Source organism: Seriola aureovittata, chromosome 2 (assembly GCF_021018895.1).
Source record: "Seriola aureovittata isolate HTS-2021-v1 ecotype China chromosome 2, ASM2101889v1, whole genome shotgun sequence".
In the NCBI taxonomy this organism is placed as follows: Eukaryota; Metazoa; Chordata; class Actinopteri; order Carangiformes; family Carangidae; genus Seriola; species Seriola aureovittata.
In genome coordinates, this window is record NC_079365.1 from 11,964,594 (window position 1) to 11,989,785 (window position 25,192).

At 42.7% G+C, this 25,192-nt stretch overlaps 1 protein-coding gene across 8 annotated transcripts in view; it reads left to right on the forward strand.

The window, feature by feature from the left end:
- The window catches only part of kif21b (kinesin family member 21B), a 63,056-nt gene that overhangs the window by 24,393 nt on the left and 13,471 nt on the right, over positions 1 to 25,192 (forward strand). For 2 of the 8 annotated variants that reach the window (XM_056397044.1, XM_056397084.1), the window contains exons 4-32: positions 691 to 840; positions 2,191 to 2,325; positions 2,551 to 2,733; positions 2,994 to 3,109; positions 3,546 to 3,741; positions 4,777 to 4,966; positions 5,073 to 5,136; positions 6,125 to 6,352; positions 7,240 to 7,372; positions 7,483 to 7,621; positions 7,864 to 8,052; positions 8,181 to 8,380; positions 8,477 to 8,584; positions 9,127 to 9,443; positions 9,760 to 9,943; positions 10,115 to 10,318; positions 10,466 to 10,567; positions 11,723 to 11,888; positions 12,357 to 12,417; positions 12,627 to 12,675; positions 13,403 to 13,647; positions 14,957 to 15,025; positions 15,181 to 15,291; positions 18,721 to 18,759; positions 22,019 to 22,155; positions 22,841 to 23,021; positions 23,283 to 23,447; positions 24,172 to 24,289; positions 24,393 to 24,563. In XM_056397044.1, the coding sequence (XP_056253019.1) occupies positions 691 to 840; positions 2,191 to 2,325; positions 2,551 to 2,733; positions 2,994 to 3,109; positions 3,546 to 3,741; positions 4,777 to 4,966; positions 5,073 to 5,136; positions 6,125 to 6,352; positions 7,240 to 7,372; positions 7,483 to 7,621; positions 7,864 to 8,052; positions 8,181 to 8,380; positions 8,477 to 8,584; positions 9,127 to 9,443; positions 9,760 to 9,943; positions 10,115 to 10,318; positions 10,466 to 10,567; positions 11,723 to 11,888; positions 12,357 to 12,417; positions 12,627 to 12,675; positions 13,403 to 13,647; positions 14,957 to 15,025; positions 15,181 to 15,291; positions 18,721 to 18,759; positions 22,019 to 22,155; positions 22,841 to 23,021; positions 23,283 to 23,447; positions 24,172 to 24,289; positions 24,393 to 24,563 (4,350 nt within the window). The remainder of the gene's footprint in view (positions 1 to 690; positions 841 to 2,190; positions 2,326 to 2,550; positions 2,734 to 2,993; positions 3,110 to 3,545; positions 3,742 to 4,776; positions 4,967 to 5,072; positions 5,137 to 6,124; positions 6,353 to 7,239; positions 7,373 to 7,482; positions 7,622 to 7,863; positions 8,053 to 8,180; positions 8,381 to 8,476; positions 8,585 to 9,126; positions 9,444 to 9,759; positions 9,944 to 10,114; positions 10,319 to 10,465; positions 10,568 to 11,722; positions 11,889 to 12,356; positions 12,418 to 12,626; positions 12,676 to 13,402; positions 13,648 to 14,956; positions 15,026 to 15,180; positions 15,292 to 18,720; positions 18,760 to 22,018; positions 22,156 to 22,840; positions 23,022 to 23,282; positions 23,448 to 24,171; positions 24,290 to 24,392; positions 24,564 to 25,192) is intronic. The other 6 variants (XM_056397050.1, XM_056397102.1, XM_056397074.1 and 3 more) reach the window with 4 other exon arrangements.

The window sequence follows — 25,192 nt, forward strand, 5'->3', positions numbered from 1 at the left end:
GCCATTACCTCTGACATTATTCCTCATCACTGCGGGGTAGAGGATGGATAAGAGCGAGCGAGGAAAGGGAGGGAGGGATGCTTGTGTAGGACCAATGAGATAATATGACAAGCAATGATTTCCTCCAGAGGTTCCTGTCAAATGTTTGGGTTGTCTTTAGGGGGAGATGATTGTATATGTGGGTATCTGTAAGATGTGATTCCTTTAATAATCATTCTGTAAAACCAGTTCCAATAGAAAAACATAAATAATTTTTCTTTCTTGCTTTCTTTGTTTTTCCCTGCCGGGCCTGGTTTCTGTTATTAGCAGTTTTTTTTTTGTTGTAGGTCCTCAGGTTAAAAGGTTATCTCTGTTGATGGTAAACAGATGGGTGTGTGTGCATGTGTTTGGCAGTAGGTGGGAACAGCTGAGCTTTCAGCTGACCTCTGTGGCCCTTGCCCTCATTGGTTTTTGAGAGGTCATTCACTGACCTCTCAGACAACAGAGCTGTGTGTAAATAAGACACACTGCTGTGAGAAACGGAGAACATGAGGAGAACATTAGAATTTGCTCAAAAGATGTAATGATGTAAAGATGTAACAGTCAATACATAAATCTTTAAGTTTATTGATTATGGTGATGCGTGTATTGCAGCAATTGTGTAATTGTTAATGTGCATTAAATTGCGTTTGTGACTCTCGTTTATTGTAGTTGTACAATGAAGAGATCCTGGACTTATTTGACGGATCCAGAGATCCGGAGAGTCGGAGCAGGAAGTCCACAATTAAGATCCACGAAGACGCCAGTGGCAGCATCTACACCACCGGAGTCACATCCAGACTGGTACACTCAGAGGAAGAGGTTGGTGTGCGTGGGCATTTGTGCGACATCTCTAGTCGTCACAGTTATATTTTATCAGTCTTTTCCTCAATATGTTTCTTCTTTGTGCACTATATATTCTAAAACAGTTATATCTCTGCTACCGTTTCTTGAAATGATTAAACTCATAAAGGACACCCCCTACACTGCTATTACTTGGTCTACATTTGTTAATAAATTCCTAGTCTAGAATTTCAAAATAAGAACTGAGAGCTTCTGTTTTAGCCTAAGAGGGTAAATCATGTAAGAGAAAGGGGTATCGCCTTGCAAAGGGTCAAGTGTGAAGAAGTGAATGAGTGTTGACTGGGTGAGGCAGAGCATCAGCGCAACCAGAGCAAGTCTAGAAAAGTCTGGCAAGAACCATCTGGACCGATCAAATAGGTTGAGGAGAGTATGAGAGACTTGACACTAGCGTGCTTTAAAGCCAGAGTCATTGAACCAATGACACTAGTTTGTTTTTTTTTTTGTTTTTTTTACATCAGATGTATGAAGTTTGGCTCCCATTAGAGGCTTTTTTACATACAGCCACGTATCAGGGGTGAGTAATGGTTGTCAAGAACAGGAACTGATCATCACAGTCAGTGTGGAGGAAGGAGGACGTGACAGGGTCAACAGGGCAGGAGCAATATCTGCTCGTGGAGATGTGACGAGCCAGTGGCAAAGAGCATAACAGAGGAGACAGGTGGTGATTTAGGCCTAAACAATGGCTAGGAAAAGACAACCACTTTTGTAGTATCATCAGGTTTCTTCTCAAAATAGGCGACAGAATAGGAAGAAAGATGTGAGCAAATTTTTAAATGGAAGCAGAAAGGAAGAAGAAATTGGGAGGCAAAGCAGGCTGTGCCACTTTTGTCTTAGCTGCTTTAAGCCTGGTGCATCACATTCCCAACACTTCAGACAGCTGAGGGACAAGTGGAGATAGATGGCCCCTCCTGTGGGAGAGAAGAGGGAAGATGTCAAATCAGGATGAGGGTGGATGATGTAGTGATGGAGTCAGAGGGCAGAGACAAGAGGAAGAGGAAAAAAAGGAAATTAAATAGTGGGCAGAAAAGTAAATATATTACTATAAGCAGCTTCTTAAACACGCAGCTCAAAAAGTAGAAAGGTTGAAGTCACCTATATGAGTGGTTTCCCTTCATAAAATACGCTGACATGGGTGTTTCAGTGATCATTGTGATGCAAAATAATTTTTTTCTCTTCTTCAGTTCAAAGTAAAAAGTCATGACCAGATGTCCTCCACATTGTGTGTGTGTGTGTGTGTGTGTGTGTGTGTGTGTGTGTGTGTGTGTGTGTGTGTGTGTGTGTGTGTGTGTGTGTGTGTGTGTTCTGCAGCTGCTGCAGTGTCTGAAGCTTGGCGCTCTGTCCCGTACCACAGCCAGCACCCAGATGAATGCCCAAAGCTCCCGCTCACACGCCATCTTCACCATCCACCTTTGTCAGATGAGAGTCTGCCAGCAGCTGCAAATGGTGAGGTTTGGGGTTGGGGATGGAGGGTGAGGTAGGTGCAATGACAGTTTCATTAATGACACATTTTAGGTAAAAATCTGTCAGGGTGTGAAAAAGAAAAGCGTATATTTGGGGTAAAAAAAAGAAAATTAAGTATTATAGACATAGCAGCATTCAGGGTGATGAAATAATTGCTATCTTCTAGTAATATTTGTTTTTGTTCCCCTTTTTGTCCACCCCCGCTAGCAGAACGGAGGAGGGGAGAACGGGGAGGTGAATGGTGTGGAGTCGAGCCCCATCGCCCAGCCGGAGTTTGAGACGCTGATGGCCAAGTTTCACTTTGTGGACCTGGCTGGCTCTGAGAGGCTCAAGCGCACAGGAGCCACAGGAGAGAGAGCCCGCGAGGGAATCTCTATCAACTGTGGACTGGTGAGACAGACACAAATAGACTTTGTGTGTGTGTGTGTGTGTGTGTGTGTGTGTGTGTGTGTGTGTTCATAAGTGAGTGGTGTGACAGAAAATGTGTAAAAAAAAAAAAAAAAGAAAGAAAGAAAAATGGAAGTATACATAAGTTCCTATACTCTGTGCCTGTACTCGTGTATTTAAACACAGTGCTTGCATACAGAACTCTGTTCTGCTTTTATATTTTCTGATCAATTTCTAAATGTGTGTGTGTGTGTGTGTTGTAGCTGGCCCTGGGAAATGTGATCAGTGCTTTAGGAGATCAGACCAAGAAGGGAGGGCACGTCCCCTACAGAGACTCCAAACTCACTCGTCTGCTGCAGGATTCACTGGGAGGCAACAGGTGTATATACGCATACACATACGCACGCATGTACACACACAGTTTATATTATTGATTAAATGTTTATCTATTCAAGCAAAATACCAAAAAATATGATGAAAAATATTCCAGCCCCTCTAAACTGAGGAGTTGCTGCTCTTCTTTACCATATTTGATCGTCAATTGAAAATCTTTGGTCAGATAAAACAAGACATTTGAATAAGTCAGTCTGGGCTCTGTGAGATTATAATGGGAATTTTTCACCACTTTCTATCATGTTATAGACAAAACGGTCCATCAATAATGAAAATAGTTGTTATTGCAGTCTTGGTTCTCAGGTTTAGTTACTGACAAGAGTTTTTTCACACACAATAGATGCATAGTAAGTATTAAATGTACATTCTCCCTGTACTGCATGAACAACAACCTACAACCTTCATCTTTTTTTCATCTCCAGTCGTACAGTGATGATAGCCTGCGTCAGTCCATCAGACCGCGACTTCATGGAGACGCTTAACACACTGAAATACGCCAACCGCGCTCGAAACATCAAGAACAAGGTGGTGGTGAACCAAGACAAGACCAGCCAGCAGATCAGCGCCCTGCGTGCTGAGATAGCCCGACTTCAGATGGAGCTGATGGAGTACAAGGCGGTGAGAGATGGAGGGGAGGATGGGAGTCAGGAATGCAGAAAGATTTGAAAAAATAAAGACAAGGAGGAGCTCAGAGAAAAAGATAAGAGGGGATGAATGAGAGGGGGAGAGATGAGGAATGAAATGTGGCAGGTTGAAGAGGAGAGTTAACACATGGCTGTCAGTGTAACTGATGCAATGAGGCCGTAAGAGAAGGATGAATGAAAGTGACAAGATGGATGAAACTGAGAATAGTAACGGAGCACAAGAAGAAAAAAGACGACATTAATTGTAAGAGAAGATGGTATTAAAGGAAAAGCAGACGCCATGCCTGCGGCAGCAGCGTATTACTATATTAAATTAAAGATCATTACTGCAACACACATCCATTTATGTCTTATACTATAGTGCAAACAACCTGAGTATGAAGGAGATAAATTGGTGCAACCTCAGCATTTTGCTCAACAAGTAATACGCACTGTTAGACAGTACAACACAGAGAGGTACTGTATATGATACAAGAAAATATGACAAGAAATAGGGAAAAAAACAAATGCAGGAAATTTTCCAGTTTTTCATCATCTTTGACTTCCGGGGCTACAAGAAACGTGCAATCATTTAGTTGGATTGTCGGTCTGTTATGCGATTACGAAGGTTACCACGGTTACTAGAGGGAAGTGAATGTATGACTGTGGCAAGGGACTGCGGGCTGACCTCGATGTGGTAATAAGGGATGTGATGTGACTGGAGTATGGGAGCACTGGCGTGTTGGACTGGTGGAGGTAATGATGTCTGCGAGCTGTGACTGGATTAAATAGTGACTGTCTGTTTCGAGGCTTACACAACAGGATTTTTTCAGTGTTCAGTCATCCAGAATACAACAATAGCTACTTGAAGAGCCACACACTGAGCAGCTCATTTTAAACAATAGCATTGTGTTTGGTTGGACAGCCACAGTAAGTGTATGTAAGAGCATAGATTTAGAGTCAGTTGGTTTTCCAGCCCTGGGCCTCTTGGTTTTGGCCCTAAAATTGACTCTTCTTCTTCTTCATGCAGGGGAAGCGTGTTGCATGTGAGGATGGTTCAGAGGGGTTCAGTGACCTGTATCAGGAGAACGCCATGCTGCAGAGAGAAAATGACACGCTGCGCCTCAGGGTAAAAGCCATGCAGGAGACCATCGACCATCTCAACACCAGAGTGACACATCTGCTGGCCAATGAGGTCAGCACTCTACTGACCAAGTCAAGTACGTGAGAGAGATGTGAAATTGCTTTAAATGTCCACGCACCCCACATGAACTGTTTGTCTTAAGTTCACTGTTTACTGAGCCGACTTTAACCTTTGACCTCCAGGTGAGGGCAATGAGGAGATCGGGGCTCTGATCCAGAACTACATCCGAGAGGTTGAAGAACTTAGGTGAGATCTCAAAAACCTACACCATCACTTGAAATAATCAAACCTCAGTCTCAAACTGGATCAGCTTACTTAGGGAAATACGTTAATGCACTTTCTTGCTGAGTAAGATAATAACATTGATAGCACTTTCATACCTATTCAGTATGTAGCTGAAGCCAGCAGGCAGTTAGCTAAGCTCAGCAGAAAGAGTGGGAGCAGGGGAAACAGCTAGCCTGGTTCTGTCTGTAGGTACAAGAAACCCACCTCTAAAGTTCAATAATTAATATGTTATATCTTGTTTGTTTAATCCATTCAAAAAATGTGTAAAAGTGGTGCTTGCTGTTTTTCCCTGCTTTATAGTTTAATGCTAAGCTAAGCTAACAATATCCTGGCTGTAGCTTCATATCGAATGGACAGGTATGAGAGCGGTATCAGTTGTCTCATCTAACTTGAGTATTTACCAAAGTGGAATCTGTTTGTATTGAGTTGCATGGTCTGTACTTGGGTGTAATACCACCATTTTTCCGCAGCGAATCCTCTCTTTAAAGCAAGACTGTGTAACTTTTGCTGAACAGTAGCCACTGTGAAGGCAAGTGACAATTACTGAATAATGGTAAATGGTAAAATGTAGTATTACGGCAGCACAAGAGGAGAATAATGATAAATTCAGTGAACTGACTCATTGATGTCAGTTTCACAGCAAAATCTTTAGATAGCTAAAAGTTAGCTAAAATAAGTTTTCGCAGGCTACTGGTCAGACCAGACCGAGTAAAGCTTTAGTGGTGAAACTGCTTTTTGTTTGTTGAATGCAAAATGTACGTCTTCTTTTTTTATTTGATAATCTCGAAAATAATCAGAACTAGCTGCTTTAATTAGAGTGTGCTAAGTCTGTTTGAATGTTGTGTTTTATTTCACAATGAATTTTTTTCCTACTCAAAATGAAGCAGAAGGAAAACATGAAAAAATGAGTGAAATAAAAAATAATGTTCCGTCCTCTCTCCTCTGTCAGAACCAAGCTTCTTGAGAGTGAGGCCATGAATGAGTCGCTGCGACGGCAGGCGGCCCGGCTTTCCTCCCGTTCACCGTTCCCCTCTACTCTCAGCCCCGCCCCGGGCCATCCCCCTGGCTCCTCTCCTGCCCCAATGTCCATGGAGGCCGAGATGACGGACGTGTTACGCCGAGCCAAGATGGACATCGAGAGGCTGAAGAAGAAGGAGAGGAGGCAGAGGAGGATGAGGTGAGGAGAGGAGGATGCATGCAAGATCACAATGTTATTTGCTAATTGCAAAAAGTTTTTTCAGTAGAAAAACAAATCACGTTAGTTCACAGAGGTCCAAGGAGCTGTCATGTCTTTATATCTCCGAACGTCTCAGATTTATGTAACTTTAATTTCTCAGTGCTCCCTTTAATCCTGTGTCAATGAACCTGTGCATCTTTTAAAAGCTCAAAGACCACAATGAGCTCATTAATGTTCCTGCCCATATACTCTTCGCCCCTCATTGTCTTGTCCAGCTTAAGAGGCACATCACAAGTCGATTAGGGCTTTGGGACGGCCAGCTCCTGAACAGAATTGGGATGCAGCCAGTGCTGAGTAGTAACGCTGGCCTGGACACAAAAAGGTCTAATTCAGTCGGCCAGTGGGTCATGGGAGAGAAGAGTACACAGCCTGACAGGCTAATTGAGGTTTAATGGGATAGAGATGGAAGTAGATGGGAATTTAGAGATGGGAGGGGTGGCAGGATGGTTGTAAAAGAGGGCGCGAAGGGGAGAACGAAGCTGGTAATAAAATGCAAAGAGCTAAAAGGGCGAGATGAGTGAAGATGAGCTGAAGACGACTTTGCTAATGACTTTAGAGGGCTGATTTTACCAGGAGCGCATCTCATGGCAACACTCCCAAAAGCCCTAATGGTGGATGTTAAGAGTGTGGGACATCTCACTTGCATAAAGCAGAGTGTCTCTGCAGGGTAATGTACAGAAAACCATTTGGGATACTACTGTAGTTGAACTGTACACACACATGCCCACACCCATACTAACCTACTGTAACAAGTGTTAGGGTTTTGTGTGTTTTTTTCACCACCGGTTTTAATCTGGCTTGACCAACATGATTTTCTCCTCCTGCAGTCCGGAGCTGGAGAAAGGTCTAAAAAAGCGAGTGAAGCTGCACACTCATGAGAACGGGGAGAATGGGCAGAATGGAGAAAATGGGCAGAATGGACAGAACGGAGAGATCGATTCGGATGACAATTACACAGAGGTAAAGTGCAAATTTGTCAACATTCATAAGCATTTCAAGCCTGAAACTAACAGATTAAAGTCTAATTTTAGTGTTTGTGTGTGTGTGTGTGTGTGTGTGTGTGTGTGTAGGACATCATGTCTCCACTGCAGGAGGAGAGTGGCTGTGATGAAGATGAGGGGGAGGACGAGGAGGAGGGCAGGGAGGAGGAGGACGAGTTTGACAGCGACGAGAGCCTGGTGGATTCAGACTCAGACTCAGATGAGAAAGGTCTGTTTCTGACAGCTGCTGCTACAAAAGGACCAGGCCTCCTTTCCCTTTTATGTCCTGTTTTGTGACAGGTTGTCCGGCTTTATCTCTTTCTGTCAGGACACCTTTTAAACCTTTTTAAAGAAACACGAGTCAGTTTAGGCCTGAAGTTGTGTGTAGTAGTGTGGCGTTTTTCTTAATATACAAATATGCAACACATAAAAATATAGATTGTGTTTCTGACCTTTGCCCCCAACCTACAGCTAACTTCCAGGCAGACCTGGCTGACCTGACCTGTGAGATCGAGATCAAACAGAAGCTGATAGACGAGCTGGAGAACAGCCAGCGGAGGCTGCTGATGCTCAAGCTGCAGTACGAGGAGAAGCTCATCCTGCTGCAGAACAAGATCAGAGACACGCAGCTGGAGAGAGACCGCGTGCTTCAGAACCTCAGTGAGCACCATGGGATTTATAGTTTACAGATATGGTTTGGTAGCTGAAAACACAGCAATATGTTGATCAGTAGAAAAGTAAAACGTGTCCTGAAAACAGGTCATTAACATTACTATGTGGCTCCACAGTGTCCATGGAGAACTACACAGAGGAGAAGGCGAACCGGATCAAGCAGGAGTACGAGAAACGTCTTAAGGAGATGAACCGCGACCTGATGAAGCTACAAGCGGCACAGAAGGAGCACGCGCGTCTCCTCAAAAACCAGGGGAGGTACGAACGGGAGCTGAAGAAACTCCAGGGCGAGGTCAACGACATGAAGAAAGCCAAGGTAAAGGGAGGAGAAAGGAGAGTCGGAGTGTGGATAAAACTGACTTTTTCAGCGGGAGTGCAGTTGAGGAAGCCTGACCTTTTATGCTGTTTCCAGGTGACACTGATGAAGCAGATGAAGGAGGAGCAGCAGAGGAGGAGGATGGTGGAGGCAAAGAGGAACCGTGAGATCGCCCAGCTCAAGAAGGAGCAGCGACGACAGGAGGTCAGTCTGCATGTGTGTTTATGTGGGAAATTATTGGGAACCAGCTGAGAGTGAGCATTAGCCAACAGTATGAGTGATGCTGTACAGTTTATACAGTGGTCCAAATTCAAATGTCACAGAATTCTTACATGTGTATTAATGCACAGTGAGGTCTTCTTTTGAAATCTGTTTTATAATATCATGTACATACTGCACACGGATTGTTGGTATCACTTTTATATTTTGGAAGATCACTACATATAGTGTACTTGTATCAGTATCCATCCTTATTTGTTTCCCCCGGAGAAGAGAGTCTATTAATGAGCATGAAAACATTTACACCGTCACACTGTGCCTCATTCCTAATCCTTTTATTTAGGGTTCCATGTTAAGTCTTAAAATCCTTTTCATGATCAACACCTTGTAAGCCTGTTGTGCAAAACACTGTCATATTCACCTCAGGAATCTAATTAACATGTGAACAGGAATAAACAAAAGTAGATTAAGTAGACTCTAATGAACATTTTAAAGAAAAGTCTCTCTCTCTCTCTCCTGTCCTTCAGTACCAGATTCGAGCACTGGAGTCTCAGAAACGGCAGCAGGAGCTGGTCCTGCGCAGGAAGACGCAGGAGGTGACGGCCCTGCGGCGCCTGGCCAAACCCATGTCAGACCGCGTGGCTGGACGGGTGGCCCGCTGGAACCAGGCAACTGCGGTTACGGACTCTGGAGCCGAGTTATCAGCCAGCACCACAGCGAGCAGCTCTGAACCCGAGACCGGGAGGACTGTGAGCGGGCTGGTGAGACAGTGGAACAACAAGAACAATGTGTTCGGATACCTGGGAGAGAGCGAGGGGAGCATGGATGGAACCAGAGTCATTGGGTAAGATGGGCTGGGATGCATGTATTATCACTTGTCAGTTAGCTAGTCAGCCAGCTCCAGCATTGGAGCTATGGACTTTTCCTGTTGACCTTTAACTTAATGGATAAAGTTTCCTTCAATTTCATAAGCATAAATTGCTTTGTGAGCTATTAATGAAGTCAGACTGTAATTTGGTTTCTTGATATAATGAAGTAGAATCTATGCAAGTGAACAACACACACATTTCCTTGTCAGTGGGAGTATTGGCTGCTGATTTCCATCTCTCATCACTTCTCTCTTTCTCTTTCTCTTTCTCTCTGTCTCTTTCTCTTCACAGCAGCAGGAAGAAGTTGCAGCGTAAGCCAGCAGGCCTGGGCAGCGTTGGAGCCGCAGGCAGAGCCAGCAGCTTCTCCAAGTCAGCCCGTCAGAAGTGGCAAGCCCTCGAGCGTCGCATCATGGACATTGTCATGCAGAGGATGACCATCGCTAATGTGGAAGCTGATATGGATCGCCTGATCAAGGTAGGAGATTTTTTTGTTAAATTCTGACAATGTATTGTGATGCAATTAGCCAAAGCCAATACACAATGTGAGATGCATCCTTCTTCCTTGCTTCAAATAGTGTATAATATGTGAACATATAAAATCTTGACTATTTTTGCTCTGTCTGCATTTGTGTTTTTGTTGAGTCAGAAGCGAGAGGAGCTGACGGTCCAGCAGGAAGCACTCTCACATAAAAGGGAGGTACTGATGGCAGAGGGGGAGGGCCCAGAAGCAGAGGACCGTCTCCTTCAGGAAATTAATGAGGAGATTGAGGTGCTGAACGCCAATATAGACTACATCAATGACAGCCTGTCTGACTGCCAGGCCACCATTGTACAGATAGAGGAGACCAAGGTACAAGCGCACACATACACACACACACACACACACACACACACACACACACACACACACACACACACACACACACACACACACACACACCTTTGGTAGCAGTATCAGGAGGCCTCAAATAATGCCTGGATTTGCATTTTCCCGCAGGATGAACTGGACTCAGTGGACACCTCAGTGGTGATCAGCTCCTGCTCCCTGGCAGAAGCACGCCACCTGCTGGACCACTTCCTGAAGGCCTCCATAGACAAGGTGAGTTAACAGAAAAAAAAAAAAATGCATATACTCACCTACGGTAACTGATAAATATAGTTAAGAGCCAGTACTTGAAGTATTTTACACTTTTACACCTGTTTAAATTCAGTAAACTGAAAATGATGTTTTACTGTTAACATATTATGCTACTGGCAAAAATCATGTTATTTATATTTATTGATGTTGCAGTGCACTGCACCCAGTGAGTGAGTGAAGTGCAGGTGCAGTGAGTAGCGGTTGTGGTGCCATCTAGTGGTGTCTCTTTGTGCTGCAAGTTGTTGTCAAGGGTGTATTTCTTGGTACAAAGGGTCATTAAAGGTTCTGTAAGTGATTGTCGCTACCACTAGATGTTGTACAAGACCACCAGCATCTCAGACCAAAACAAATGCTTTGTTGGCCACAACTCCCCCCTCCCTTCACAGACAGCAAGGTGTTACAAAGCCCAGTGAATGCGACCACTAAACACACAACAAGTAGAATTGGATAAAGTTGCACTGTGTACACAAAAAAATCCAGCCACAACCATTAGCCCAGGCTAGCATTATTCTCCACGGCAGTGCTGGCAGTAAGTCAGCTATTGATAGCGGCTAGTTGCTGCACAAATGACACCGATGGAGTCGGTAAAAACTTTATGGATGTTTTGCCGGGCCACTGGCCAACTGGGGCTTGAGCCGGCAGTCCCCATAGTCTCACCTTATTTCTTTGTTAGAGGCTTCTTAAGCTGTAAAACAAGGTTTCTTCAGTGATGGACAATGTGGTAGGTCTCTTTGAACTCAACTAAGATGCAAGTGCTGCTGTCCCAGAAACCAAAACAAAGAGCAGAGAAACTCAGATTACAACACATACAGAGGGGGTGTGACTTTATTCTCCGCTCTGGATGCCAATACTCCACTATATCTTTACATAGAAAATAGTTGTCTTGTTTACAGAACGTTTATATATCTTTCAGAAAATGAAAACAACTATATTTACCAGGTTGTCTTATTTCCTGTTGCATGTTGAATACCCACTCTAAAAGTTTAGTGTTACATTACTTCCACTGTGCATCATCATTTCTGAACTTGTTTGGTTATATTGTGTGTGTGTGTGTGTGTGTGTGTGTGTGTGTGTGTGTGTGTGTGTGTGTGTGTGTGTGTGTGTGTGTGTGTGCAGAGCTTACAGGTGGCTCAAAAAGAGGCTCAGATCAGACTGCTGGAGGGCCAGCTGAGACAGACAGACATGATTGGCTCGTCCCACAATCACATGATCCTTGATGCCCTGCGAGAAAAGGCAGAGTACATCCCCGAACTCCAGGCTCTCATCCACAATGTACAGCAGGGTGAGGAGTGTTTCCTCTCTCTCTTCCAGTTTGTGTCGATTCACTTGTTTGCACAGCACGTTAACATGTGAGCATCGTTTTGGGATGAAATTTTGTATATGAAATTATGAAAGACTGTTATCATTACTTGCTGAACCATATTGACTTCATTTAAACCATACAGCACACCTCTAAATACATTACCAAATAAAGTGAAGTTTCAGACCTCTCTCTCAAACATCTACTTATTTTTGCTCTTATCGTTGTGTCGTCTTTTCAGCAATGTTTCGATATATGAGAGCACAAAATCTGCTTAGAAATTTAAACTTTAATAATGACACTTAATCAGCCTTAGAGGATATATTAAAAATGAAATTAGTAGTGAAGGATATTAAATAGTGGGAGTGGAGTTGAGTTGACATACTGTACAGACATACCTAGAGGGAGTGTCTGGTGGGCTTACAAGTTGTGTGTTTTGCACGATTCCAGAAAATGGTTACACCAGCACAGATGAGGAGCCCTCTGAGTTCAGCCAAGCCTCTGACAGCAGGTGAGACCGCAGTCTGCTCTCCCATACAATATCCTCGATTAATCACATCCACCAGTCATCTATTACACCTTGGTGGAGTTGTTTAAAAAAAAAAAAAAAAAAAAGTCTTACTTAGTGTTTATCCAGCTGAAATTTCATCCAAAAAATATGCAGTCCTTTTCTCATGTGTATACACATATATTTCCCTGACTGTTTCTCTCTTCCTGCAGTGTATCGCAAATGAAAGAATCCAACAGCCAAGATGATTTCAAGCTAAAGGTAAAGCTAGTTCATGTTGTTGAAGTACAGCTGTTGCAGATTTATAAAGACTCTAGCTTTTTGCATCCAGAATCCTCCTGTTTCTTGTGCCCAGTTTCCTTTGCATTTCTTCCTAAAATAGTTTTTTTTTTGGTGTCAGTGCTCAAAACAGCAGGTAGATCAGATACTGCGTTTTGCACTATCCAAACCTGTCAGACCTTTATGAATCACAATGGTACTGCATGTTGTCAGATGATCATGTAGTGTTTGTTTGGATGCGTGCCCTAATTTTTGCTGTCAACACACACTACACCCACAGTCTGTCAGAGCAACTGTTATACCCCTTTGAAGCCATAAGGTGGCAGTATAAGCAAACGCTTAAGAATTGTGGAAGAAGCCCTGATATGTCACCAATCCCTCTTATACTCATGTTACAGCTGTATTCTGTCGTCTTTATTATGTTTTTCAGTTATTTTTTTTCTCTATCCAGCTTTTGTTTGGCCCCACAATGGCTCCTTTCTCTTTTCTAGCTCATCTGTTTTACTGTTTGTCATATTTCTCTTTGACCTTCTCCCTGCTGAATGATGTTTTCAGGCTACATCTTAATTTCCTCTTGTGCCTTAATTAAATTCAACCTTTATCTTTATTTTATGTCCCAGTTTTCCTATCCCGCCGTCCTCCTTCTTTCTCAATTCATTCTCCCTTCTGTGGTCCTCAGTAAAACAAGTAATGTGCATTTTTCGCCCAGATGGAGCCACGTCTGTCGGCTCAGATGAAGGCGGTGTCGGCAGAGTATTTGGGCCCCATCCTGGATCCTTCATCAGGCAGTAAACAGCAGCACATCACCAAATCTCTTGCCTCGCTGACTGACATCCAGGAGGATGGCCTGAGTCTGGTGACAGGGAGTCTGGGGCTCAGCCTGGCCCTACGGGACACTTACCACAGGGACCGGGCCTCCCGCACCATCAGCCTGCCTGTCAGGGGACACACCTTGTAAGTCATGAAGATTTGAACTCTAGCGGTACAAAAATAATGATTAATGAGATGACCATACTGCTAAGTGTTACCAGGAAGAGGGGGTTATCAGGAGGCTTGGCTCTTGTATTTTAGCAATGTTGAGTTATGACAACACCTCGCAAGTGGATTACTGCAGTAATGATTACTGCAGTGGTGTGAAGGGTGGAGCGCTCTCTGCAGAGGTTCCCATCCTTTTATTACCTACGTCCACAGCCCTATCAGATGAGCGCAAGACCCCTTCATCGACACCACAACCATTATAGCATTGCTTTAAGCCGATTATTTCAACCATTTATCCACTACTCTTAGATAACAGTTTATTCATTACATTTAGCTATACCACGATCCATTTATTGTTTACTTTTAGCTAACTATCATCCATTATCCATTATGTTTAGCAAAATAAAATTTAGACAACTATCAAAAATATATTCATTACTTTTAGCTAACTTACTATTGCAAATGTTTATCGATTACATTTATACAACTATTGGAACAAGGTATTCATTACTTTTAGCTAACAAGCAAACTACTTTCAGCACTTTAGCAGCATGTCATGTTCAATTATTACAGTTAACTCAAATCATGGCAATATTTTATTTTATTTTTTTTTATAAAATCATCATTTCTATTTTGTCAAATTAGTTGAGCCACTGAACAAATCTTTCAAAGTACCCCCTGGCAACTGCTAATGTACCCCCTTGGTTACTGGTGCCCTTGGCTGGGATGAGAGGGTGAGAGAACCTCATCTCAAATCCCTGCGTTGCCAAATATTTGTTTTGCTTAAGTGCAGGAAAATGTGCTGCTAAACATGAAACATGTTAATGCCATAAAGAGAATTGCATAACCATAAGTAAACACCCTGTGGCATGTCACGAATATATCATCTAGAAAGAAGAACATCTTATATTTCCTGATAACAGAGACAAAATTCTTAAAGACTTCTATTTCCAACTGCACATTTCCAAGCTAACAACCTCTGGAAACCTGCCAGAGGCCTGACATTTTTTGGGTTATAAAACTGCTTTGGGGAGAAGTCATTGAAAATTTGCATCAGTCCTTAGGGATGGAAAGCCTGGTTGTGTGCGATTTGATATTTAAAGAACTGAGTCTGTCAGCTGCTTTAGTCTGCTAGAAATGCCATCAAATTGCAAAAATCCCTCGTTTCTTATAGATTCCCAACATTTACATAGATGTGTATCGTCCTTCTGTGCTTATCACCTGTGCACTCCCTCGAAAGTCTGCTTAGTTTGCTTGTGTGTGTGTTTGTGTGTGTGTGTATCAGTCCCAGGCAGTCTCGGGGTTATGACACTTCCCCTATAACAAGGAGGAAATCTTACGACCGTGCTTACAGGTACATGCTCAAATTCAAGCTATTTTGTAGACAAACTGATGAAATGTCTGACTATGTAATGTAATTTCCTTCCAGTTTTTTTCTAACTCTCTCCTTCTTAACTCCTCTTGTCCTTCCTCGTCTCTAACCTCCCACACCCTCCCGCCCCTCATCAGGCCCACTGACGGCTATACTCCCCCCTCTTCTCCTCCTCTGAGGACTAGGAACGACCGCAATGTCTTCTCAAGGCTCACCAGCAACCAAACCCAAGGTTCTGCTCTGGACAAGTGAGTGTCCTGTTCCTGCAGAGACGTACATTCACACACACTGCTTTTGTCCTTTTGTCCACACATACTCATCTGATCAATTCAGTTACACTTTGAACCATTCCTTTCCTTTCTTTTGTCCTCTTCCATTGTTTAAGGTCTTAACTGGTCCTATCGATAGGCTGAAGTTCAGGCCTTTTGAGAGGAAAGTGCTTTTGTCTGTGGTGTAGATGAGCCTCTAAAAAATGTGCTATTCCATCTGTTTATCTTCAGATGAATCCCACCCTTACACAAAAAAAAGACTCTTCTTCTGGCAATAGTGTACATCCTGGAGGGACAAATTCATTCAAACATTCACAGAATCCCGGTGTTAAATGCTCTCAAGAGGTATCGAAAATCTGATCATCAAAACCACAACCACAGGCTACTCAGAGCTGCATTTAGCAACACCATCAACAAGGTGTAATTGCGCTGTGTTTCCAATACATACATAGGAGTTTCCAGGAAAACAAATGCAAATCAGGAGAGAGGCAGCTCAAATAGTCAAATACAATTTAATGTAATGCAATAAAAGAACAGACCTACAACAAATCTCATAATGTTGAGGTTTTGCTGACAGTGTGTCTGAGAAAACTCTCATTCATATTTAGGGGGTTGTAGTTAGTTATGATGATGTGTCGAATTGGCCTGTTTCCAATATTGTTCTTTCATCCTGTTTACATATAGAAATGTAAAAGAATGTTATAAACACCTCTTAAAATGTATATGTTTAGTCCTGCCACATCAGACGGAGACGCAATGTGGACACGAGACACGTGTTAATGCCGGCTGCGAAGGTGCTGAGTCTGGAATGAGGAACCAGCCTTTTACTTCCCTGCTCACAATCAATTCCAGCTTTCCGCTCTGACAAATGTCAGCGGTTAATTTCAGTCAGCGTTTGGCCCTGCTGTAAAGTTGTTTGTTTTGTAATCTTTATTAATCCACAACATTTCTAAGCTTTATTGACCCCTAATTGTTAGCGAGGATAATGCGTGAAATGAGTTTGGGTGTCGCGTTTGCGTATGTGTGTGCGCTGTATATGCGAGTATGTGTATGTGTTGTTTATGTTCTAGTCTGTGTGTCCTCATTATCTGGAGTAAGGGTAGGTAAATGTGTTGGCTCTTGTCATTTTTCCATGCAGCCGCTGTCATTGGTAGCCATTTTATATTGGCTCATGGTGGCAGTGTGGGGTATTTATTATGTTTAGGGTCTTTTTATGAGGTTCCCACAGGGTAAGGTTTTGTAGGCTGTAGAAGGATGAAACTGTAAGAGGTTTTTTTTTTTTCTCTTCATGCCTTTGCATTGTTGCAGGGTATTAACATAATTTTGACATTTGCACTTTTGTTTTAAATGAGGTGTGTGTGGTGTAAATGTTTTATTTATTGAAGTGTTCACTGGATACAGCGGTTTTTACCCAAGAGGCATCATTTGAAACCACAGTTTGAATTCTTTTGGTTTCATGTCCTAACAATACTGAAAGTGGCCCAACTCTGCCACTTAATCCATCATCACAAGCATAAATTCACAGCCAAATGGAGCTAATTTATTAAAAAACGAATCATCTGTATGAATTCTGACTAATTGGGTGACAAATGAGAAGCTGTCTGCTATGCAAAGAAAGAAGATAGCATTGTTCACAAGTTCATCTTTGCAAGTCCACAAAACCTATTAAAATGCAATAAGACATTTTTTGTGATTGTGACTGTGGATGCTTTCTGCTTCCACTTTTTTTGACTGATTCATATTTGAGCAGATTGGCTGCCTATGAGAATGGGATCGAGCATTTGACACGGATTTGAAAGACACACGAGAACGAGGAATATGAATTTTAAACAAAGTTTCCTTGTCTTCTGTCGGATGAAGAGGCTTTGAATCCCAGATCCCGTTTTTAATCTTCTCCATTACATTTGCATCCTCCAGAACCAATGAATTTTAAAAGGATTTTGTCTTGAGAGGCGGATATCAATATGCTAATGGCCACCATGGCCGGCAGTAAATACCAAGGAATTTCTATCACCTTTTAACACCGTTGTTCCCTCCAGACACATCCACAACCATTTTTTTTATTACTCCATGCTCAGAGTGTAAAGCACGTGCTCTCGTGGTGACAAACCCGAGGCTATAAAATATTTACAAGATAATAACACTTTTATTGCACTGTTACACACATACCAGCTTTCCCCTTTGAGCTAGTGTGGAGGTGTGGGTGTAGTCTGGATTTTTTCCCTCAACAGCTTTGAGTGGGCTCACCTGTGAGTTTGATTGATATCTTATCTCCCAGTCGACTGGATTTTCCCTTCAGTTAACCCTGTTTGCTATCCCTTATGCCTCTTTCTTTACTCATACCCTGACTATGGCTGGAAACAGTAGATGTAGGAGGGGGCGCTGACATCACGGGAGTCATACATGGAGGGTAGAAGTGTAGAAATTATAATGTTCGGTTCTTTGACCTCTGTGTATCACTGTCCTGGCTTCAGTGCTTCCTCCTTGACTACTTCCCTTTTTCTTTCAGTAACTTTTTCTGCTTTTCCAAAATTAATTGTTTGACATTTTGGGAAATGCGCTCATTTGTTTTCTTGCTGAGAGTTTTCTTGATGAGAAAAACGATATCACTGTCATGTCTGTACGCTGAATATGAAGTTACTGATATTTACCTTGGTAAACCGCTAGTCTGGCTCTGTCCATAGGTAACAAAGTCTGCCTGTCAGCACCTCTGAAGCTCACTAACACTTTTTATTTGGTGAATTTAATTGATACAAAATCTAAGTGTAAAAAAAGACATGTTGTGGTTTTAGTTCATTAAAAACACCTTTTTGTACGAGTGCTGGTAGGCAGACTTGTTAGCTTTGGACAAAACCATTTTAGCTGTTTCCCCCTGTTTCCATTCTTTATACTGAGCTAAGCTAACCGGCTGTCATTTTATATTGAACAAACAGACATGAGAGCGGTATCAATCTTCTCATCATAATCTTGGCAAAAAGCAAATAAGCATATTTCTCAAAATGTCTATTTCGGTTTTTCTCCAAACATGTAACCTTTAATGTCAGCCCTAACACCGCTAGTCCAAGTCTACTAAACCAGCCGTTGCTTGGTGTGGGTGTACCTATAGTAAACATGCTTTACCAAGGAAAACATCTGCAGACACTGGTCTAAGAATACAGCTTGTTCAGTGATTCCCTTTAAGAAGAAGCTCATTTCATGGCAAACTGCCTGATAATCACTCAACAAGCTTTATTGTTGACTGAGCTTTCCTGCCAGTTTGCTCACTGCTTTATATCTAAGACCCTTCCTCTAGTCACTCCTTCCTTTAACCCTTTGCTGCCAGTAACCCTTCTGTCTTCCCTTACTGTGTTTAACCCTTTCCTCTCCCCGCCCCTCCCCTCCCTCTCCTTGCTCCTCTTCTGCCTCCAGGTCGGATGACAGCGACTCCTCGCTCTCCGAGGTGCTCAGGTAGAGGAACTGTGTCTGTCACTCTCTGTTTTTCCCATTTGCCTGTTAACTCACCTGGTGTCATCTCGTCTCCACCGGTGTTCTCCACCACCTCCTCCTCTTTTTATCTCCCTCAGCGGGTGGGGTCGTTGTGGTGCATGTTTTAACCACACGCGACTTTCTTGACCCGTTGGCTTTTTCCACTTATGCAGTGTTGTGTTTCTCTGTGGTATTTTGCTCGCACAGAAGACCTGAATGAACCTCATCACTTTTCTAGAGGCTGTTTAAAAACAAACCTGAAAAGGTGCAAATTAGGGCTGAACAATTCATCGAAATATTATCAAAATGCCATATGGCCGAGTGCAATTTCCAAATCACAGGAGCTGTAGTTAACATACATAACATAACTGATGCGTTGTGATGTTACAGAGATGATGAATCGTATTCTCTCAACATAAAGGAAAATGCTTGTTTGGTACCTTTCCTGCTATAATCGTGACTAATATCAAAATATCTGTCAAAACAATCACAATATGATTTTTCTTTTTTTTTTTTTTGCACATCGTTCAGTCATAGTGCAAATGTTATCTGAACAAAACATCTCATGACTGAAGTACCCAGCTGATAATGTGATTAATCATCTGAAAGGAAAGCATAGTCTGTCACTCCCTTCATATCTGTAAATTACAGTTTCTGTAAAGTCTGTAATATAAGGCTTAGAAATGCATAGGAGGCAAAGGAATAGTTTGAATATTTGGAAAATATGCTTATTTGCTTTCTTGCTGAGAGTTAGATGAGAAGATTGATACCCTCCTCATATCTGTAAGGTAAATGCAAAGCTACCACCAGTAGCCAGTTATCTTAGCTTAGCATGAAGACTTGAAATTAGGAGGAAACAGCTAGTTCCAGTTTCTTCTGGCTGTAACTTCATATTTAGCACATAGACATAAAAATGGTGTCCATCTTCTCATCTAACTGTCAGTAATAAAGCGAATGAGCTCATAAATGTCAAATAGAAGACAATCATATAGTTAATGATAAAAAAAAAGAGAAAACAACAGAATGTTCTCCTCTTCACTCTCAGTCGTTTCTGTTTCTGTGTCTTTATCACACACACACGCACAAATAGATGCACCTCTCACCGAGGCCCTTCTGTCTGTTTTTCTGTGCACTGCAGAGAGCACACACTGATCTCCCTCCATGTTTTCATTAATCCGCTGGTCTCTTGGTGCTCGGCCCTGCAACATCCATTAGCAGCTCTTACATAGTGCATAACACAGCACACTATGATATCTTCCACAGACGCTGATAGAAAGGGAACAGTTTCTGCCATTTGAGCTGGACACTGCTTTAAGAAATAGAGCGGTGCATTAAGGAAGATTTTACAGGACAAACTCCAGTAAAAGAAAGTACTCAAAATACTGCAAAAATAATGGCTCTCTGGCAGGTAAGGAAAGTAATCTGTATGATTTTTAAACAACAGCTGTAATAGTTAAGTGTTTCTAATCTTATAGTTAAATCTAAATAATCAATTTAACATCAGGGCAACAATAAGATTAACTGAATTTCCATTATAACCAGTGAGGATAGAGCTCAAGACCTCAGACAACAGGATTGGGTTGACAGCCTTAAGAGTAATAAGGTTCATTCAAATGAAACGGCACCACAAATTCTCCTTCTCCTGTTTTCTCAAATTTTCCTTCAACTCTCTTCTCCATTTATTAGTTATTTATCAGTCTTTTCAAAGTGGAACTGGACAAAACAGAGAGTGGGACAGATTGTATGGGTTGCTGTGTTCACTCCCCACACCTTCCATCACAGTCAGGTTTCGCAGCTCTGCAGAAGCTGATAATCTGACTATGCTGTCGACTTGTTATATCTCTGCACTTACTCACATGTACCACAACCCCCTGGGTCCCAAAAGGCAATTGGCTGTGGAGGTGCTGAACTGAGAGTCAGCTCCCACCTGACTGGTGGAGAATGGATGCTGCATGTGGTGACGGTGACGTCTCAGGACGCTGTGCTGTGGTTTATTTTTGAGTTGCAGGCTGCTTTGGAGTTGGTCTACCAGGCTGTGGCCATTGTTAATAATTGTTTTGAGCTTATTCTGTGCAAGTCGGTTTTACTTTTGTTTTTTTGATTTCGTTTTTTTTTTTCTTGAGACTTGGCAGACATGCATGAAATCTTTTTTTCACTGGCTGGTGAATGACGGTTTATGATTTTGGTTGGCATTTTCTGCACTATAAAAAAGATACACAGAAAGTATGGTTTGGTGTTTTTATCTGACGTGTGTGTGTGTGTGTATGTGTGTGTGTGTTTTTATGCTGGGACATCAGCATATGTGCGGGCACAGAAGAGGAGCTTGTCGCCATGTTTGACGAGTTTCAAGCACACCCTTCTCTATTTTGCTCACTCTGTGCAGAAACAAATCTGTCCCAATTTTTGTGTATAACCACACATTCTCTTTTCCCTCCGCACATCCTCTGGCTCTCCCTCACTGTTTAGCGCTCGACCTCACTCTCTCACACACACACACACACACACACACACACACACACACACACACACACACACACTAACCACCAGTCGTGTTATTAGGAAACCCACCAGGGACCAATTTTCCCACATTCCTCCCTCTTCTTCTCACCCTCTGTCTGCTCTGTCTCACTCTGCTGACTGCTCTCCGGGCACTCTGGGACTTTGGCCTGTCAGTGGGACATAGATTGGGAGTGTTGGTGGGGGGCAGAGGTTCAGCGAGAGAGATTGAGTGCACATAATATTGGAGAAGGTGTGTGTGTGTGTGTGTGTGTGTGTGTGTGTGTGTGTATGTGTGAGACAGTGAGAGAGAGAGAGAGAGAGGGGAAAGAAACGGAAAGACAACTTGAATAGAAAACTAGCTCTTACTGTTGTAGGGCCTTAATTGGGCTGTTTCACAACATAAAGAAAGGAGGGTGGGTGGTGGGGGGGTGGGGGGGCGGAGGCAGGCCAGAGAGATGGGCTTTAATCAACAGGAAGTTGTGTGTGTGTATGTGTGTGTGTGTGTGTGTGTGTGTGTTTAGGGGAGTACATCATCTGTATGTATCCAGCGAGGTTTGTGTAGGTTTGCATTGCCTCTGTTTAATGAAAAGAATTGATTTGTGTTTCTGTGTGCATGTTTGTGATCAGCCTGTGTCTTACAGCACATACATCTGTAGCTATGTGGAAAGAAATCATACTCACTGATTTATGATAACAAGGGTGTGACTCTGCACGTGTGTGTGTGCGTGTGTGTGATCTTTAGGGGTGTGATCAATCCCATTGGGGGTGTGAAGGGGGGTCGGACGGCGCCCCTGCAGTGTGTTTCTGTAGCCGAGGGCCACTCGAAGCCGGTCCTGTGTGTGGATGCTACAGATGAACTGCTATTCACTGGATCTAAAGGTACATATCACTCAATGTGTTATCAGCTCCTCCATTAAGGTGTTTCACATAAGCCTGAAATGGCAGCGTGCAGCTGTACTTCCAATGTATTTATACTGTATGTTAGGCATTGCATATGTGCTTTTTAAAGCTTTTTCAAAAGTTCTTATTCACTTTGAGGCTACTGACTGGGAAGTCTGCCATGCTTAAACAAATATGTAACAGCCACAAATTGCTGTCTTTTTGTTTGTTTATGAATTAAACAAATACAACAGAGATACAACATGCTAATTAGTAAACATGGGAGCTGCTGATAGACATATTTTTAGCTGCTACCTAGCTGTTTCCCCCTCCTTCCAGTGTTTATGCTAAGCTAACTCTCTCCTTTCTCCAGCTCCATACTTCACCTGCACATACATACATACATGTACATGTGTTGATGATCCCGCTCCTGGAAAGAAAGCAAATAAGAGCATTTCCCAAAAATCATTTTTATAGAAGTAGTAAAAATGTGATAACTCACAATGTAACTTAACAGCTATGTGGGTTTGCAAAGCGCTATTCAAATGTCATGGCAATCCATCGAAGAGTTGTTGAGATACTTCACACCATCAGATAGGCAGATTAGAACAGCCACTCAAAACATGCATCAGTTGTTCAGAGTAGGCCTATTTGAACGTCCCCTCTTCCGCTCCTCCTCCTCCAGACCGCACCTGTAAGATGTGGAACCTGGTAACAGGTCAGGAGATCGCAACTCTCAAAGGCCACCCCAACAACGTGGTGTCAGTCAAATACTGTCCGTCCTCCTGTCTGGTCTTCTCTGTCTCCACCTCCTACATCAAGGTGTGGGACATTCGTGACTCCGCCAAGTGTGTCCGCACGCTCACGTAAGTTTCCTCCCTGCACCCGGCAAGATGGAACAATTTGAAGCTGTTTGAAGCTGCATCTTTGCAGATATTTGATAGAAGTGATTTAGGGATATGCTTTTTCTGTACAGTGACGTGTTTCAAGTTGCAGAAAAGTGACAAATTAAATGAGCAAAAATTTGTCTCTTTATTTGTCTTATTTCTTTCTCCCTCTCCTCCTTTTATTTGCCTCGTATCCGTCCCTCTCTCTGACATTGTTTGGCTTGTCTTTACCGTCCACAGTTCATCGGGGCAGGTGGTTTCGGGTGATGCGTGTGCCGGCACCACCACCCGCACAATAACTTTTGCACAGGGTGAGTGCCAGATCAACCAGATCGCCCTCAACCCATCAGGATCTGTGCTTTACGCTGCGGCTGGTAACACTGTTCGCATGTGGGACCTCAACAGGTACACTTCATTCATTACTTTAGTCATAGATTTATTTATTCATTGAACTACTCATCCAATTACTGATCAAAGTACTTACTCGTTCATGTATTTATTAATCCATTTATTCACTGACTTATATGTTGAGTCATCCTCATACTCAGTGGTTCAGTCATGCACTTAGTTTTTTTTTTACAGCCACCTCTAAATTCTGTTGCACTTGGATGTGGGTGTTTATATTCATTTGTCAGATATTAATCAAACAGAAAGCTGATTAACATGTGACATAAGAGATTAAAAAGGCTGTCAAGAGAAAGTGCAGGCACCCAGTACTGGTGATATGAAGCGTGTACATGAGCATGTTTACTAAAAGGAACCCATTTCTACCATCCCGTGGCACTGCCGTCTTCTCCTAGGTTTTTATGCTTCTACGGGGGAATGATAAACAGATTGGACCAGACAGTTTACGCTGAGGGGCTCAGACCCATTTAATGATGCATAAGAACCCTCCAGAAATGAAAAATGAATGTATTAAACATTTCTTCAGTATCATCTTTGCCTATGGCATTGCTGTGTCTCAGCAGTTTTGCTTCACTCGCGAGACAGGAAGTGATTGCATTTCATTCGGTGAAACAGACACCTTGAAAATCTTGTAAGCAATGAATTTCACAGACCTTTGCTTCTCCACCTTTGGTGTGTGTGTGTGCGTGTGTGTGTGTGTGTGTGTGTGTTCATGTGTGTTTAGGATGCAAGCGATGGGAAAGCTGACAGGCCACATTGGCTCCGTCATGTGTCTGACAGTGGGACAGTCTCTGCTGGGCAAAGACCAAGTAATCACTGGATCCAAAGACCATTACGTCAAGGTACCAAACACACTTGTATCAACAAGTATCATCCACCACAGCGGTCAGAGAAGCTGACAGGTTTTTCATAATCTCATTTTTTTTTTTCCTGCCTTATGCTCAGGTGTTTGACGTGGCAGAGGGAACTTTGGGTAACGTAGGCCCAGCTCATAACTTTGAGCCTCCACATTACGATGGCATCGAGTGTTTGGCTGTACAGGGAGACGTGCTCTTCAGTGGGTCGAGGGACAACGGGATCAAGAAATGGGATCTGGAGCAGCAGGAACTCACTCAGGTGTGTGTGTGTATTAAGATTTTTGTTTATAGAAGAATCAAGGGCTTTTTCTTGCAGCATGAAGACATACTAACACACGAGTACTGTTTAAAACTATGGCTACATGCCCCTGTATGTTTCCTACGCAGTGTGTGATGTCAGAGGGGTTGAATTAAGCAGGAAGCAGAATGATGCTATATTCATGCACATGTGGAGCTCATATATCAAAGTTAAAAACATGCTTCCCTCACTGCGCTTCAGTGCTGCTCCTGACATTATGTGGTGTCAGCCTGCAGGTAGAAACATGCGGAGACCATCGTTCTCTGAGGCTATTAATTTATGATCTCTTGACCCTTATCATCCAGTGAGCAAAGCCAGTGTTTCCATTCATGTGTATGCAGTGCAGATGGTGTGCCAGCACAGTATAAAAGAAAAAGGAAGAAACAAACAGACTTTAGTAGATAATTGTAGTGAGATCCTTCCTGTCAGTGATGATGCTGAATTTAGGTCTGTGCCATCGCATCTATAGTCGACTATTGTTGATTAATTGATTGGCGGAAAATTAATTAACATCAATTTTGTTGCCACAATGTCAAACATTTGCTCGTTTTCACTAATGTTTTATATATTGTTGTAAATGGAAGATCTGT